The sequence below is a fragment of the Aspergillus karnatakaensis genome (assembly GCF_047715665.1).
Source record: "Aspergillus karnatakaensis strain CBS 102800 unplaced genomic scaffold BJY04scaffold_61, whole genome shotgun sequence".
Taxonomy (NCBI): domain Eukaryota; kingdom Fungi; phylum Ascomycota; class Eurotiomycetes; order Eurotiales; family Aspergillaceae; genus Aspergillus; species Aspergillus karnatakaensis.
This window is the reverse complement of record NW_027395773.1, coordinates 128,530-141,267: the sequence shown is the minus strand read 5'-3', so window position 1 is coordinate 141,267 and position 12,738 is coordinate 128,530. Positions and strand designations below refer to the sequence as shown.

At 53.3% G+C, this 12,738-nt stretch overlaps 7 protein-coding genes across 7 annotated transcripts; 5 read left to right on the top strand and 2 right to left on the bottom strand.

Annotated features, from left to right (window-relative positions):
• The first annotated feature begins 401 nt into the window (after positions 1-401).
• On the top strand, positions 402-1,597 carry BJY04DRAFT_199220 (uncharacterized protein). The gene is made up of 2 exons (XM_073712735.1): positions 402-604; positions 667-1,597. The coding sequence occupies exons 1-2, from the start codon at positions 409-411 to the stop codon at positions 1,260-1,262; spliced, it is 792 nt and encodes a 263-aa protein (XP_073566744.1). The 5' UTR covers positions 402-408; the 3' UTR covers positions 1,263-1,597.
• Positions 1,598-2,353: 756 nt separating this feature from the next.
• BJY04DRAFT_222604 (phosphatase PAP2 family protein) lies at positions 2,354-3,703 on the top strand (the record flags this gene model as incomplete). Its single annotated transcript, XM_073717442.1, has 3 exons — positions 2,354-2,428; positions 2,485-3,023; positions 3,070-3,703. 3 exons carry the CDS (start codon positions 2,354-2,356, stop codon positions 3,701-3,703), a joined length of 1,248 nt encoding a protein of 415 aa, XP_073566743.1.
• A 195-nt stretch (positions 3,704-3,898) lies between these two features.
• On the bottom strand, positions 3,899-4,822 carry BJY04DRAFT_199217 (type 1 glutamine amidotransferase domain-containing protein). The gene has a single exon (XM_073712733.1). It carries the CDS (start codon positions 4,680-4,682, stop codon positions 3,936-3,938), a length of 747 nt encoding a protein of 248 aa, XP_073566742.1. The 5' UTR covers positions 4,683-4,822; the 3' UTR covers positions 3,899-3,935.
• Positions 4,823-4,983: 161 nt separating this feature from the next.
• BJY04DRAFT_222602 (bifunctional terpene synthase/polyprenyl synthetase family protein) lies at positions 4,984-7,450 on the bottom strand (the record flags this gene model as incomplete). The annotated part of the gene is made up of 7 exons (XM_073717441.1): positions 4,984-5,386; positions 5,450-5,516; positions 5,567-5,987; positions 6,037-6,715; positions 6,771-7,018; positions 7,075-7,121; positions 7,174-7,450. 7 exons carry the CDS (start codon positions 7,448-7,450, stop codon positions 4,984-4,986), a joined length of 2,142 nt encoding a protein of 713 aa, XP_073566741.1.
• A 792-nt stretch (positions 7,451-8,242) lies between these two features.
• BJY04DRAFT_222601 (SEC14 family lipid-binding protein) lies at positions 8,243-9,415 on the top strand (the record flags this gene model as incomplete). The annotated part of the gene is made up of 4 exons (XM_073717440.1): positions 8,243-8,382; positions 8,427-8,568; positions 8,617-8,985; positions 9,038-9,415. 4 exons carry the CDS (start codon positions 8,243-8,245, stop codon positions 9,413-9,415), a joined length of 1,029 nt encoding a protein of 342 aa, XP_073566740.1.
• A 291-nt stretch (positions 9,416-9,706) lies between these two features.
• On the top strand, positions 9,707-11,514 carry BJY04DRAFT_199209 (NAD(P)-dependent alcohol dehydrogenase). The gene is made up of 3 exons (XM_073712732.1): positions 9,707-10,392; positions 10,439-11,211; positions 11,264-11,514. Exons 1-3 carry the CDS (start codon positions 10,200-10,202, stop codon positions 11,408-11,410), a joined length of 1,113 nt encoding a protein of 370 aa, XP_073566739.1. The 5' UTR covers positions 9,707-10,199; the 3' UTR covers positions 11,411-11,514.
• Positions 11,515-11,878: 364 nt separating this feature from the next.
• BJY04DRAFT_222599 (SDR family oxidoreductase) lies at positions 11,879-12,687 on the top strand (the record flags this gene model as incomplete). Its single annotated transcript, XM_073717439.1, has 2 exons — positions 11,879-12,453; positions 12,516-12,687. The coding sequence occupies 2 exons, from the start codon at positions 11,879-11,881 to the stop codon at positions 12,685-12,687; spliced, it is 747 nt and encodes a 248-aa protein (XP_073566738.1).
• Between the last annotated feature and the right edge of the window lie 51 nt (positions 12,688-12,738).

Below are 12,738 nucleotides of genomic sequence, written 5' to 3'. Positions count from 1 at the left end.
CTCCCGCGAGTCATTCATACCAATTAAAACCCAGGATATCTGTGCCAGCGCTTCGAGACCGCATCCCAGCGGCTATACCGTACTTTTTCTCAAGCTCCAACTATCACCGGGAGAACATTCCAACAGGCTGTAGCCGCCGTGGACGGGCCGATCCTTGTACATTGCATATCGTCATGCATGTGCTAGTCCTTTGTCTGCTAGATCAGGAAACAAAGCGCTTCCGGATATAGAACTGAGGAAGACAATGCTGTTGGGTCAAAGACGGGGCGTTGGAGGGGTTCTGCGATATAACTGCGATGAAGTCTGGAGTGCTTGAGGTCTTTTCGCAGTGAGTTTTGTCTTCGAGATCTCGTCGGTTTTATCCTCGTTGTTATCGTCGCTTTCGTCGCAACTTATACTTCTTCCTCTATGCCTTCACAGCGAAAAGCCATGTTTCTCTACCAAACCCTCCAGCTCCTCTCCCTCCTCTCTCTCTCCTCCCTAGCGCTTGCAAGCGATCATGCCATCTTCCGACCTCTCAAAGTCCACACAATAAAATCAGATCTACTTCCTTCGGAACCAACACACCCCCACCCCAACACGAAAGGCTTCATCACACCCCTCGGTAAGTACCCAACACACCTCAAACCAGACTGAAAGTGGCCTCAGCTAACTCCTCCTACATAGACCTCTCAACCTTCCCCGATACCGAGACCCTCACCTGCCCCCCAACCCACAAACAATGCGCCAACACCTGCATCCCCTCAACACAAGACTGCTGCTCCGCGTCTGAACATTGTTTTCCGGGAGACTACTGCTTCTTCCACGCCGGACAAGTCCGCTGTTGTCCGCAGGGCCTGGAGTGTTTCCAGATGAGTGGGGATGTCTGTCTCTCGCAGACGGTGGTTTGGTATGAGGCTGTGCTTGTTGTTGCTGTTACCGAGGGCAGTGGCGGTGATGTTGACAGCGGTGATGGTGGTGGTAGTGAGGAAGCGACAGCGACGACAACGACGCTGTGGGATCTGCAGAGTGAGGAGAGACATACGCGGACCAGAGTCACGGTTTCGGCGTCGTATCCGGCGGAGGGGAGGAGGGTTTATGAGAGTGTTAGTGCCAGTTTGAAGGAGGCGTTGGCGACGACGGTGATGGTTTGGGGGGATGGGGTTCCTACTAGGACGAGGACGGTGGTGAGCTTGCCGACGGTTACGGCGATGGAGGTTGAGGAGAAGGAGGAGCTACTTGGTGAGATGGGAGAGGGAGAGGGGCAGGTTGTTCTTGGATAGAGTTTGTATTTTATGGGGGCTTGGTATGGCGTTTATGATGATAATATCAAGTGGTTTTCTGCTAGGTAGTGGTCTTGCAGGTCGAAGGGCATAAATATATATACGTGCATACCTCGACTTCTTTGTACATAAGCGCTTTTGCACGCACACAATAAGACAGAGACATGAGCTTGTAGAAGAATCAAGGCCTGTCTTAACCATGGATACTCACCAAAGCAAACATATCAGATCCCAGCTGCAAGCAATCCCCTTTACTTCCGCTCCTCTCCCAAGTATACGAGGCACGTGACCATTAGGATCGCTTATTTTCCTGGAAGACGGGCACAATGGACTGGATATTCTGGCCAGCAAACTCCGTCATAATGCAGCATAAGCACGACTGTGCCTCACTGCCTCTCGGAGGCCGGAGGTAAAGAGACTCTTGGCTGAGGCTTGGACGGGCAGTGTTTGAGCGCAGGGTCGTTCTCGTTTTAGGAGGGGATTGCGGATACGAGGGACCAATCAATCAAGGCTTCCGCAGCTTCCGGCAGATGGCGGTGCGATGATCGGCGGGTCTCCTGATGGATTGCCTGAAGGAGTGAGGGAGAATGTTGCGAGCAGAGTACAGAGAATATTCATCATGAATAGAGGCGAGAGCATGCATCAATAAGTATTAGGATCGATTCTCAAGTAAAAACCAAGACATACATACAGTATACTCGAACGCGCATAAATCGCCAACGCACTGAGGCTGATGGGATCCACCTCGGCGGTGCATCTCCTTCTCCGCTGACTGGGCTGACGACTCTCGAAATCCCTGTTTCGCTCCCTTCAATCTCCTCGCTCTCTCCCCTTTTTGCTCTCTCCATCTCCATCTTCGGGCCCTCTCTTTGCCCTTTTTTGTTGCTTTCTCTCCGAAAGCGTGATCCTTTTGTTTCCGACTGCTTTTCCTCGTCCTTCCTTCCGCCTCCGCCCTTGTCCCTGTCCCTCACGTGCGGACTTGTCTTTGGACTTCCCTTCACTTAGCGGCGCTACAGCTCGTCAATTCCTACGGGCTCTTCAAGACACATGAAATAGCATTGTTTTCGTCTCGCTATCCTCACAATCACATAATGTCGGCAAATGCGACCGAGAAGATCGATCTGGGCAAGCCCCAGTTCGCTTCCCACTCATGGCTCGAACCGATCGTGTGTTCCCCCAGACCTTTTTTTCCTTTGTCCGTAACTAATCCTCTCTTGTCTAGGTCGTCGTCAGCATCATGTTAACATCGCTCTATGTCAATCGGTATAAACACTATAGCGTCTTCGGCAACCGAGACCCCGTCGCCGAGCGCGAACTCCTCAAATCAGACGTCGAAGCCACCGCGACCCCCCTGCGAGACGAGCAAAGCGGCCGCAAGGACCCTCACGAGCCGAAGCGCCGCGTATACGGGTGGTTTGTGATTAGGACGCCAAACTCCTCTCGCTTCGCCAACCATATCCACAGCCGGATTGTGCAAAAGTTTCCCTTCCTGGTGGAAATGTTCTACTGGGTGCTGAACTACGCTTTCTACTCGTGCACCAAGGCTATTGCGCAGTCTCTCTCGCCGGCTGGAACGGACGTGGTGCAGCTTGCTCAGGATCATGGCATTGGGATTTTGGATCTGGAACACCGCTCGATCTTCAGCATCTTCTTCCCGATCGAGGAGTCCGATTTCCAGGCATTCTTCCTGACCAACCATCACGGGTGGATGACCTTTTTCAACCGAATTTACTCATTAGTCCATATTCCTGGAACCGTCGCGTAAGTTTAGGAACTTTGTTCAGAGAGTAATGGACTGACTGTTTAGTTTCATTTCGTGGTACTACTGGGCTGCCCCCGACTTTGACCGATTCGCGATCGTCCGCCGCACCATGACACTCGGCAACTTTAGCGCTTTCATCGTCTTCTGCTTCTATCCTTGCATGCCTCCTCGCCTGCTCCCCGAGTCCTTCAACTTCCACGATACCGTTCGCCAGGAAAATGCCGAGAGTGTCTGGGTGGGCGGTAAAATGGTCAATCAGCTGGCAGCCATGCCCAGCTTGCACTTTACTTACGCCTTTGTCATTGGCGGGACGTTCATGTACCACTCCAACTTCTGGTCCGCGTTCAACGGTGGCCGCCGCACTCTCCGGTCCATGGCCTCAACCGCCCTGTTTGTCTTCCTCGGAATCGCTTATCCCCTGCTCGTTCTCTCGGTGATCGTCGCTACCGCAAACCACTACTGGCTCGATGCCACCGTCGCCATGTTCTCCGTCGCCTTGTGTTTCCTGATCAACCGCATCTGGCTGCTCCTCCTGCCCGCCGAGGATATCTTCTTGTGGATGACCCGCCTCGAGAAGCCCGTGCCAACCACCGGCAGCCGCCATCGCAACAGCAACCGGCAGACGAAGAACGGCGAGACCTTCGAGGAGTCGGAACATCTGCTAGAGCGCTACAACTAATGAATCAGTCAGTATACGTCGACTTGGCGCTGGATCTTGCATATAGATATAGTACCCCATACTCCGGAGTATATACATGCATTTACGCATTTAATGGAGCTAATTGATTTGGAGTTGGTTGTCTGTCATAAATTGCCTGTACTACTAAGTTAATGTTAACGCTGCAATATCATTACTGTACATATCTTCCATCCATCAAGCATAAACCGCAAGAAAAGACAGGAAAAATAGATCACACACTAATCATCCTCAAAAACCTCTCCCCCAACTCCTCCGCCGCCATCGGATTCCCCCCCGTCACCAACTCCCGATGCAGCGTCGTCTGCCCAATCTTCTCCCCAACCCCATTCACCATCTCCGCCCCTTCCTCTCTAAGTTTCGACTCAACCTTCTCAATCTCACCGCCCAGCATCGTCTCCATCACCTTCTCCTCCGCATCACTCCAGCTCGTGATCTTATACCCCTTGTACACGAAGTTCCCATCCCCAGCGCTCTTGGTGCTAAGCAACGCATACGGCCCGTGACAAATCGCCGCCGTAGGCTTGTTCTCTTTATTGAAATACCTCAGAATCCGGCCGAGGTCTGCGTTCGAGCCGAGATCAGCGAGGGGCGCGTGTCCGCCTGGAATAAACACCCCCGCGAACGATGAGAGTTCCTCGTCGGAAATACTGGAGAATGTCCGTGGGCGCGTGAACCCGTTCTCTTTCTTCATCTTTTCCAGCAGCTCGTTTTCGCGGGCCCGCTCGTAGAAGTTGCCGGCGAAGGCGAGGAGGGATTCGCTGTTTGGGTCCGGGACGGGCTCTTTGCCGGAGGGGGAGGCGAAGACGACTTCGTGGCCTGCGGCGAGGAGTTTGGAGAGTGGTTTGGCGAGTTCCATTAGGAAGAAGCCGGAGGGTTGGGAGACGGTTTCGCCGGAGGTTTTGTGGAGGGGGAAGGAGTTTGCGTCGCTGAGGACGATGAGGATTTTCTTGGAGGGCATGGTGTGTGATTTGTCGTTTGGTTTCGTTTGGTTTGGTTTAGTGTAAAGCGGTGTTTGATTCGGTATCAGATGCTGGAATAGAAGAGTAAGTGGGATGTAGGTATACCTAAGATATAAGAGGTGCAGGTGTATGGAGGAGCTGGATGTATGACATCATGGTGATGTCCAGCCCTAGAAGGAAGAGTGATTTCATTCAACATAATGTAAACTGGGGAATTAACACCCGCTGATCATAACTGTCTAAATCATATCATACATTGTCATCATGACGAGAATTCTATCTATCCAGGTACTCCCGAGTCTAAACCTTCAACCGATGCACCAACAACCTCACCACCCAATTCACCCCCCCAGTCTCCGTCTCAATCTCCCCAACCCCCTGCATAATCCTTTCCGCCAACCCCCTCATCTTCTCCTCCGTATACTCCAGACTCCCCGCCTGCCGTAACAGGCCAAGAACGGTCTCTTTCATGGGGACGTCCAGTCCGCCTGCGGACCGAGACTGCTGCAATATCCCGCGCAGCTGCACGTTCTTGGGCTGTGTTGTCAGGGCGTGGATTAGTGGGTACGAGAATTTGCATTCGTCGAGGTCTTCGCAGAAGCCTTTCTGGCCGGTGTAGTCTTCCGAGAGGTTTTTGTAGTCGTCGCGGATTTGGAAGAATTCGCCCAGGGTGTTGCTTAGGGTGGAGAGGAGCGGGTCGAGGCTGGTGGTTTTGAGTTAGTTCGGGTTTGAGATGTAGATGGGGGATACTGTGACAGGTGCTTACCCTTTGTGCTGTGTTGGGGAGATCTGAGCCATGAGCCGGGTGAGGAGGCGGAAGAGGCCGCCTGTTTCTGTAGCATTGTTAGTATGCATCAGGACATTACTTGAGATTGAGACGTACTCTGCCTGACCATCTCGAGATACTCCTCCTCAGATGGACACTCGCCCTGCCGTGTCCAGTATAGATCGAAACTCTGTCCGATGAAGAGGTTGTGCATCTCCTCGAGGTAGATATCCATGCAGCGTGTGTCGTCAAGCTGTCGCACCTTGTCCATCACGTCGATGAGTAGGAAGTTCGCGGAGTTGATCGTCTGTTCAGGGCCGAAGATCATGTGCGTTGCTGGACGGCCGCGGCGGAGTGGAGAGGAGTCTTCGATGTCGTCGAGCATTAGGGATGCATTGTGGAGGGTTTGCGCGATGCTCTTTAGCTGGTTGACGCGGTGGTCTGGGAGGACGAGCCAGACGTTCAGGCCGTCGATGAAGGCTTCGCGAACGCCTTTTGAGGGGAGCGAGCTGATGTACTCTGCTGGACCGAGGAGGTGCTGAAGATGTTAGTTTAGATGGAGCAGTGATGGAGAGGTTTTGACGTACCTCGTCACCTAGTGTGGCCGTGACAGGAGGAGAAACATGCTTCTCATTCTCGTGAAGATCCGATGAAGAAGAGACCGACGACCGCACAGAAGACCCATCAGAACCAGACCAGAGTGTAGGCGAAGCATCAGAAACATCCGAGTCCGACTGGCTCGGGCTCCGTGTTCGTTCCTCAACCGCATTCCGTTTCTCCTCTGTCTCTGCTCGTTCTTGCACCGCATCCATCGTCATATCCTCCTTCTCCAGCAACGCGCCAGCCTCCTCACAAAGCCAAGGATGATACCTCGGACACCTCAAGCTCCACGCAACATTCCCCGAAATCTGATACCCCTCCGCCTTCAAATACGACTGCAGCTTCAGATCATCCTGCCCCTCGCCAGCCGCGAACTCTGCCACCCGCCGCAGATACTCCTGCTCGTACCCGTTTGTCACTTCGCGGACGCGCTCCTTCGCCTGCTTAACGCTTAACCCCTCCCACTGCATAAACAGCCACACGGCATTCGTCATCGTCGTCTTGCCCCCCTCCTGCTGGAACTCCTCCCACTCAATATCGAAGGAGAAGTAATCATTCGCTAGACCTAGGGCAGCGTAGCACGGGTGCACAATGGATTCGATCCGCTTCTGTTCTTCGGCTGTGAGTTTGATCCCCATCCCAAAGCGCATGAGCATGTCGACAAATCTACGTAGTCTCGTCAGCAAGTATCTAACCAGAATCTCGAGAAAGAATCACATACGGAGCACCAGTGTCGACAATCCGATACTCGACGTATTCCTCTAGATTATCAAAAACACGCTTCTTATCTTGCTTCGCGGTTGTCGAGATCATCGTCTTCCAGGAGTCGATGACGACTTCGGCGCAGGGCGCATCGATAGATAGCATTTCAAGCAGCATCTTCGATTGGATCTGTTTCGTGCCGAGGACAGAGCGCACAGTGCGGTATTCGGTTTCGTCGAGAGCGATGTTGTCGGCGTCCATGTTGATCTGGGGATGTTAGCTGGAGTATGGGAGTGGGAGGGGGAGTGACAGAAGGGGCATACGTTTGATTTGGCAGCTGATTCGACGACGTTGTCGTAGAGGAAGGCATCTATATGGTCTATCAGCCAGGATCTTGGGCAAGTATGTGGTTGTGTGCGTACATTCGAAGATGTAGCAGATGATAGCTAGGCGCTCGGGCTTGCAGAAGGGGAGGACGACGGAGCCGAAGTGGCCTTCCCAGGGATTGCAGGACCCCCAGCGCTCAATCGGCCCGATGAAGGCTTCCCAGTCGGCTCGGCAGCGGAGAGAGCCCTCGTTGGCTTTGTCCTCGTGGTGGTGCCGGCGGAGCTCGTAGCCTTTGCAGAAGCCGCCTATGTCAGGCGTTGAGCGCTCGACGATGAAGGATGTGTCTTTGGGGAGTTGCGGTGATTGTGCCATGTTCTCGGTAGTATGTGATTGTATAGTCAGGATATTGTTGTTTGGTGAGATACTATGGAGGGCTTAAATACATGGTCTGGGCCTCTTAGGCAGAGACCCTGGAGCGGTGATTCTGGTACGAGTCATTACCTCACAGCTCCGCGTGAACATGATGAACATGATGAACGTGTGCCTGACCCAATAAACGTGTCGACAAGGGTTGGATGGAGATAAGGTTGATCACGAAATCTTGGAACCTTGGTGATGAACAGTGGTTTGCATCGATATGACGTCCAGAATCGTCTCCACCGGCTCCAGTTTGATGCTGGAGGTCCTTGTCGAGCCCGATCACGACTGCTGCTGCTGAAGACGTGGAGACCCTCTGGTGGTTGATGTCATCGGGAATGATCGCCGCGAACTATTCAGGATCTCTGATGCTCTCCCGCAGGGCTCTGGACTTTGAAGAAACCATTCTACTAGAGGATAGCTGACCCGTCAATGATTACGGAGTGTGAGGCTATTCAAAATCCAAAGAATTGAAGGTGATCGGCGCGGTCCGAGCAGCAGTGCTGGTCACATTAAGAATGTAGCGACTGGCAAACATTTCCCTCACGAATCAATGGCGATCGGGGATGCACTTCGGTCTTCTGCAAACAGCAACTCAACTCGCCCAAGGTTGCACAACGTCATTTGAGTGCTCTTGACCTCGCGCCCTGCCCCTATCTCACCTGTCTCCTTTTCTTCCTCTGTTACACCTCGAGTTACAGCAAGATACCCCCTATCGCCTTTCCAGCATTCTAGAGATCCATAGAGATGGTCGGCCTCAAGACCGAAGATGCGTCGGCGTTCTCGACCTTTATTGATTTGTGCGCCCAGCAGGGCCTTTTGAAGCGCCGCGATGGACTGACAGACGAGGACGTGGATGATGGACTCACCGATGAAGGGACTCTACTGTAGGTTTACTCTTGAGATCCACGATTTCGTGCTAATCTGGTAGCCGCTTCCTCGAAGCGAAAGGAATGGACTCGGCCAAAGCCCTAGCCCAGCTGGAGCAGGCGACCAAGTTTCACACTGAAAACAACGCAGTGCGTCTCTACGACTCGATCAGCGTGGCCGACTATGAGAACACGCGAGTTCTGGTATATCTTTCTTCTTTGACCATAACCACGCGAGACTGACAGGTTCAGTACCCCCATTGGACAGGACGCTGCGATCGCGAAGGCCGACCGATCGTGATGATCGATATGACAGCACTGGACAGAGCAGCGCTGGAGCACTGGCGAGCGACGCGCGACATCACGCCAGGCCCGTCGGCCAACGGCGACTCGATCGCAACGCCCAACATGGCGCAGCGCGCGATCGTGCACTTTGACGGACTCACGCGGTTTGTGCTACCCCTGTGCTCCGCCGCGTACGGTCGCCCCGTCACCAACTGTAGCTATGTCGTCGATGCCTCGACGCTTTCCTTGAGACAAGTTTGGGATGTGCGAGACTTTGCTCGAGATATCAGTTGGCTCATGGCCACTTGCTATCCAGAGACTATCCACAAGGCATATGTAAGTTGGCGACACCGATCTAATTAAGGAGTGTTGGTTAATGCGTGAATAGATTTGTAACGTCCCTTTCTACTTCTCCAAGCTGTACAGGATCCTCAAGCCGTTTATTGATCCGGTGACGGCGGAAAAGCTGGAGTTCCTGCAGAGTAGCGAGGCGTATCCGGCTCTGAGCGAGATCATGGACCACGACAGCATCCCCATAAACATAGGAGGAGCCTTCAGGTTCACGACCGGAATGCTGCCTGATTTTGATGAGCAGTTGCGCGCAGCATTGAATCTCACTGGAGATCTACCGCGGGGTCCGCTGAAATGGGTCCGCGACGAGAGTGGCGAGAGAAAGGCAGTCGCCACTGGCACGGTCGATGGAGAGGAGAGGAAGCAGGAGGTCGCTGTTTTGCGACAGCAGAACGGTAATGGGGTGGCTAAATAAGTAGTTTCACTAGTGATATGATGGCAGCGCTGTTTTGGAGCGATTCGTGCGCTGAACGCCGTAGATTGCGTAGTGGCCAGCCTGGTAATTTAGGAGCGATTTGAGAGGCTGATCTCGATTGGATCGACTCTTGGCGAACTATAATGAGCACGCCAAGCTCGAACTATCACCCAGGGGCCCATGCTCGTCATCATAGCTGGGCCTGGCTTTCAGAGGGCTTGGGCACCGTGCTACTACAAATCCCGACCCGTGGACGCCCACCAGACTTCCCCTGCCTGAGCTTCAGGGATATAAAGACCCGAGTACTCTGTATTACAATCTAAATCATAATGAACCTTCACGGGGTAAGTCCGGGGAACGGACGAGCGGAAGTTGTCCGCTCATTTCCGCCTCCACCATGCGGGAGGTTCCATCCAGATCGACGTCCTCCGGCACTCACTCTCGGTATTTCTTCCCTAGCAATTCGCAGCGAGAAAGCTCCCTGCTATGCGGGGTAGCGGGGGCCTGGAGAATTTGCCCAGCTTCATTTCTGGTTCGTCCCAGCACCAGAGTTCCATTGTTGCTACCCCGAACGGTAACCGGCATTGTCTGAGCAACCATCGGTACTTTCGCCTCGTCATGCTTTCTGGTTCTGGATGATCAGGTACTCTCGGGTTGGAAACCGGGGAAGTGGAACAGGAGAGATGGGGGGTATATATAGCTGGAACTGGTAGACCTGAGTGTTGGACCAGTTTATGAATCTCTGCTCTGTTTTCAAGCTTTCAGGATACCCCTTTCAATCATCATGTCTGTCAAAACTCAAGCTCTGGTCTCTCGCGAGGTCAACGTCCTTCCTAAGCTGGAGGAAATCACTCTCGATGCTCTGCAGCCCGATGAAGTGCTGGTTGAGATCCATGCGACCGGCATCTGTCACACCGACTTCTCCTGCATGAACGGAACGCTGCCGGCGGCTTTCCCAAGCGTACTGGGTCACGAAGGTAACCCATCCCTCCTCCCCTCCAAGTGATATAGCTGACTCCTCAGGCGCCGGCGTGGTCCTCGAAACCGGCTCCAAGGTCAACCACGTCCAAAAGAACGACAAAGTCCTCCTCAGCTTCGACCACTGCCGGTCCTGCCAGCAATGCGACGAAGGCCACCCAGCCTACTGCAACGAATGGGTACAGCGCAACTTTGGCCAGAAGCGACCGGACGGAAGTGTGTCCCTTGCCACGTCCGATGGCACCCAACTGCATGGAAACTTCTTCGGACAAAGCTCCTTCGCCCGACATACAATCGTCAGCAGTGCATCAATCGTCAAGGTTCCATCAAACACAAGACTGGATCTGTTTTCGCCGCTTGGTTGTGGTATCCAGACTGGTGCCGGTGCAATCCTCAACACGCTGGACGTGCAGGAGGGGAAGTCGGTCGCGATTTTCGGTGTCGGGTCGGTGGGCATGAGCGCTGTCATGGCCGCGAAGCTGCGAAATGCAAAGACGATTATTGCTGTTGATTTGCAGCCGCAGCGATTGGAGCTGGCGAAGAAGTTGGGTGCGACGCATACCGTTGTTGGCTCGGATAGCGATGTCGTCGCGCAAATCCAGAGAATCTCTGGCAAGAATGGAGTCGACTACTCGGTTGATTGTGCTGGTATTCCCCAGGTGGTCGAGAAAGCTCTTGACTGTCTGGGAACTCGAGGCAAGGGTGCGACCGTCGGCGCTCCTACCCCTGGTGTTCGGGCTGGAGTCGATGTCTTCTCCCATCTGGTTATGGGTCGTCAGTACCTTGGATGCTGCGAGGGCGACAGCAATACCCAGAAGGTATGTATTCATAAATCACCTGGCTGACTAGGTAAGAAGCTAACAGTAGCAGTTCCTCCCGTACTTGATCGACGCCCACGCCCAAGGAAAGTTCCCTCTGGAGGAGATGGTCACCTACTACCCAGTCAACGAATATGAGAGGGCCTTCAAAGAGGTCAAGGAAGGAAAGGCCTTGAAGGGTGTTCTCCTGTGGACTTAGTTGCGATTTCGGCGAGCGTTCTGTATTTCTTTGTCATATTGTCGTTTATATTCCCAAGGGATTATGCATGGATTCAATTTTATAACTACAGGTCATTCAAAGAACAGCCGAGGAACATCGACGTACTTGTAAGAAATAATTAGGGACCTTGGGGACACTGAGGTGACCCCCACCCACCTGATTGCACTGAATACAGAGCAGGTACAGCACCGCTACGCATAAACTTGCCAGCTGCACCGAGCGATCCGTTTTTCCATTCAGCTCGTAAGACAGACGCCCTAATCCGGGGGCATAGCGCGCCGTCAGCAATCCTGCGCGGCTACAGCCAGGGCTGAGGACGATTTGTAAGGCGTGAATGTTACCAGAGCATCAGGCAGCCAGTTAGGGTCTCGGCGGGTGTATATAGTGCCATCATGGATTTCATAGACCTGAGAAGTTAATCCAGAGGCTATATTTTCTACATCCATCATGACAGACACCATCTACCTGATCACCGGTGCCAACCGAGGCATCGGCCGCGCCCTCGCAGAGTCCTTCCTCGCTCGACCTAACATCACGGTCATCGCCGCGGTGCGAGATCCTGCCATCGAAAGCTCAAAGTCACTCCAGAGTATTTCCAAGGGAGCTGAATCGCGCGTTATCACCGTTAAGATCGACTCGGCCATTTTATCAGACGCAGCTGCTGCCGTGGAAACACTCAAAAATGACCACAGCATCACCCACATCGACGTCGTGATTGCCAACGCCGGAATCTGCGAAAATCCTCAGCCATTCCTGGCCGTTCGCTTTGAAGATATACAGAGACACATTGACGTGAACACCTTTGCCCCGATCGCTCTCTTCAAGGCAACATACCCGCTCCTGAAACAGAGCGAGAAACCTATCTTCGTCGGCGTTGGAAGTCAGATGGGGACTATTGGCGGGATGGAACAGAGGCCCTGGTCGAACTCGGCTTATGCGCTGAGTAAAACTATGTTGAACTACGTGGTGAGGAAACTGCATTTTGAGCATGAGGATATTGTGAGCTTTGTGGCGGATCCGGGGTATGTATCACCACTCAACGTCTACCGTGATTGTTGTCGGTTAGGACTGATCGCCGTGGCAGGTTCCCCCGGACTGACATGGGCAATGCGAGTGCCAATCTGATTGGGTTGGAGAAGGCACCGCAGGCAGTTGAGGAGAGCGTCAATGGGGTCATCAAGGCGATTGACGGTGCGACCAGGGAGTCGGTGGGTGGGCAGTTTCGCGTGTGGGATGAATCATACTTTCCTTGGTGAATGTATGTATCTATAGTTCCACTGTATTGCGTCCTGTCTTTCTTTGATCGT

Coding starts and splice junctions, on each gene's coding strand:
- BJY04DRAFT_199220 (XM_073712735.1), top strand. CDS start 409: ATGCCTTCACAGCGAAAAGCCATGTTTCTCTACCAAACCCTCCAGCTC. Junction 605..666: donor AGGCTTCATCACACCCCTCG/GTAAGTACCCAA, acceptor CCTCCTACATAG/ACCTCTCAACCTTCCCCGAT.
- BJY04DRAFT_199209 (XM_073712732.1), top strand. CDS start 10,200: ATGTCTGTCAAAACTCAAGCTCTGGTCTCTCGCGAGGTCAACGTCCTT. Junction 10,393..10,438: donor AAGCGTACTGGGTCACGAAG/GTAACCCATCCC, acceptor CTGACTCCTCAG/GCGCCGGCGTGGTCCTCGAA. Junction 11,212..11,263: donor GCGACAGCAATACCCAGAAG/GTATGTATTCAT, acceptor TAACAGTAGCAG/TTCCTCCCGTACTTGATCGA.
- BJY04DRAFT_199217 (XM_073712733.1), bottom strand. CDS start 4,682: ATGCCCTCCAAGAAAATCCTCATCGTCCTCAGCGACGCAAACTCCTTC.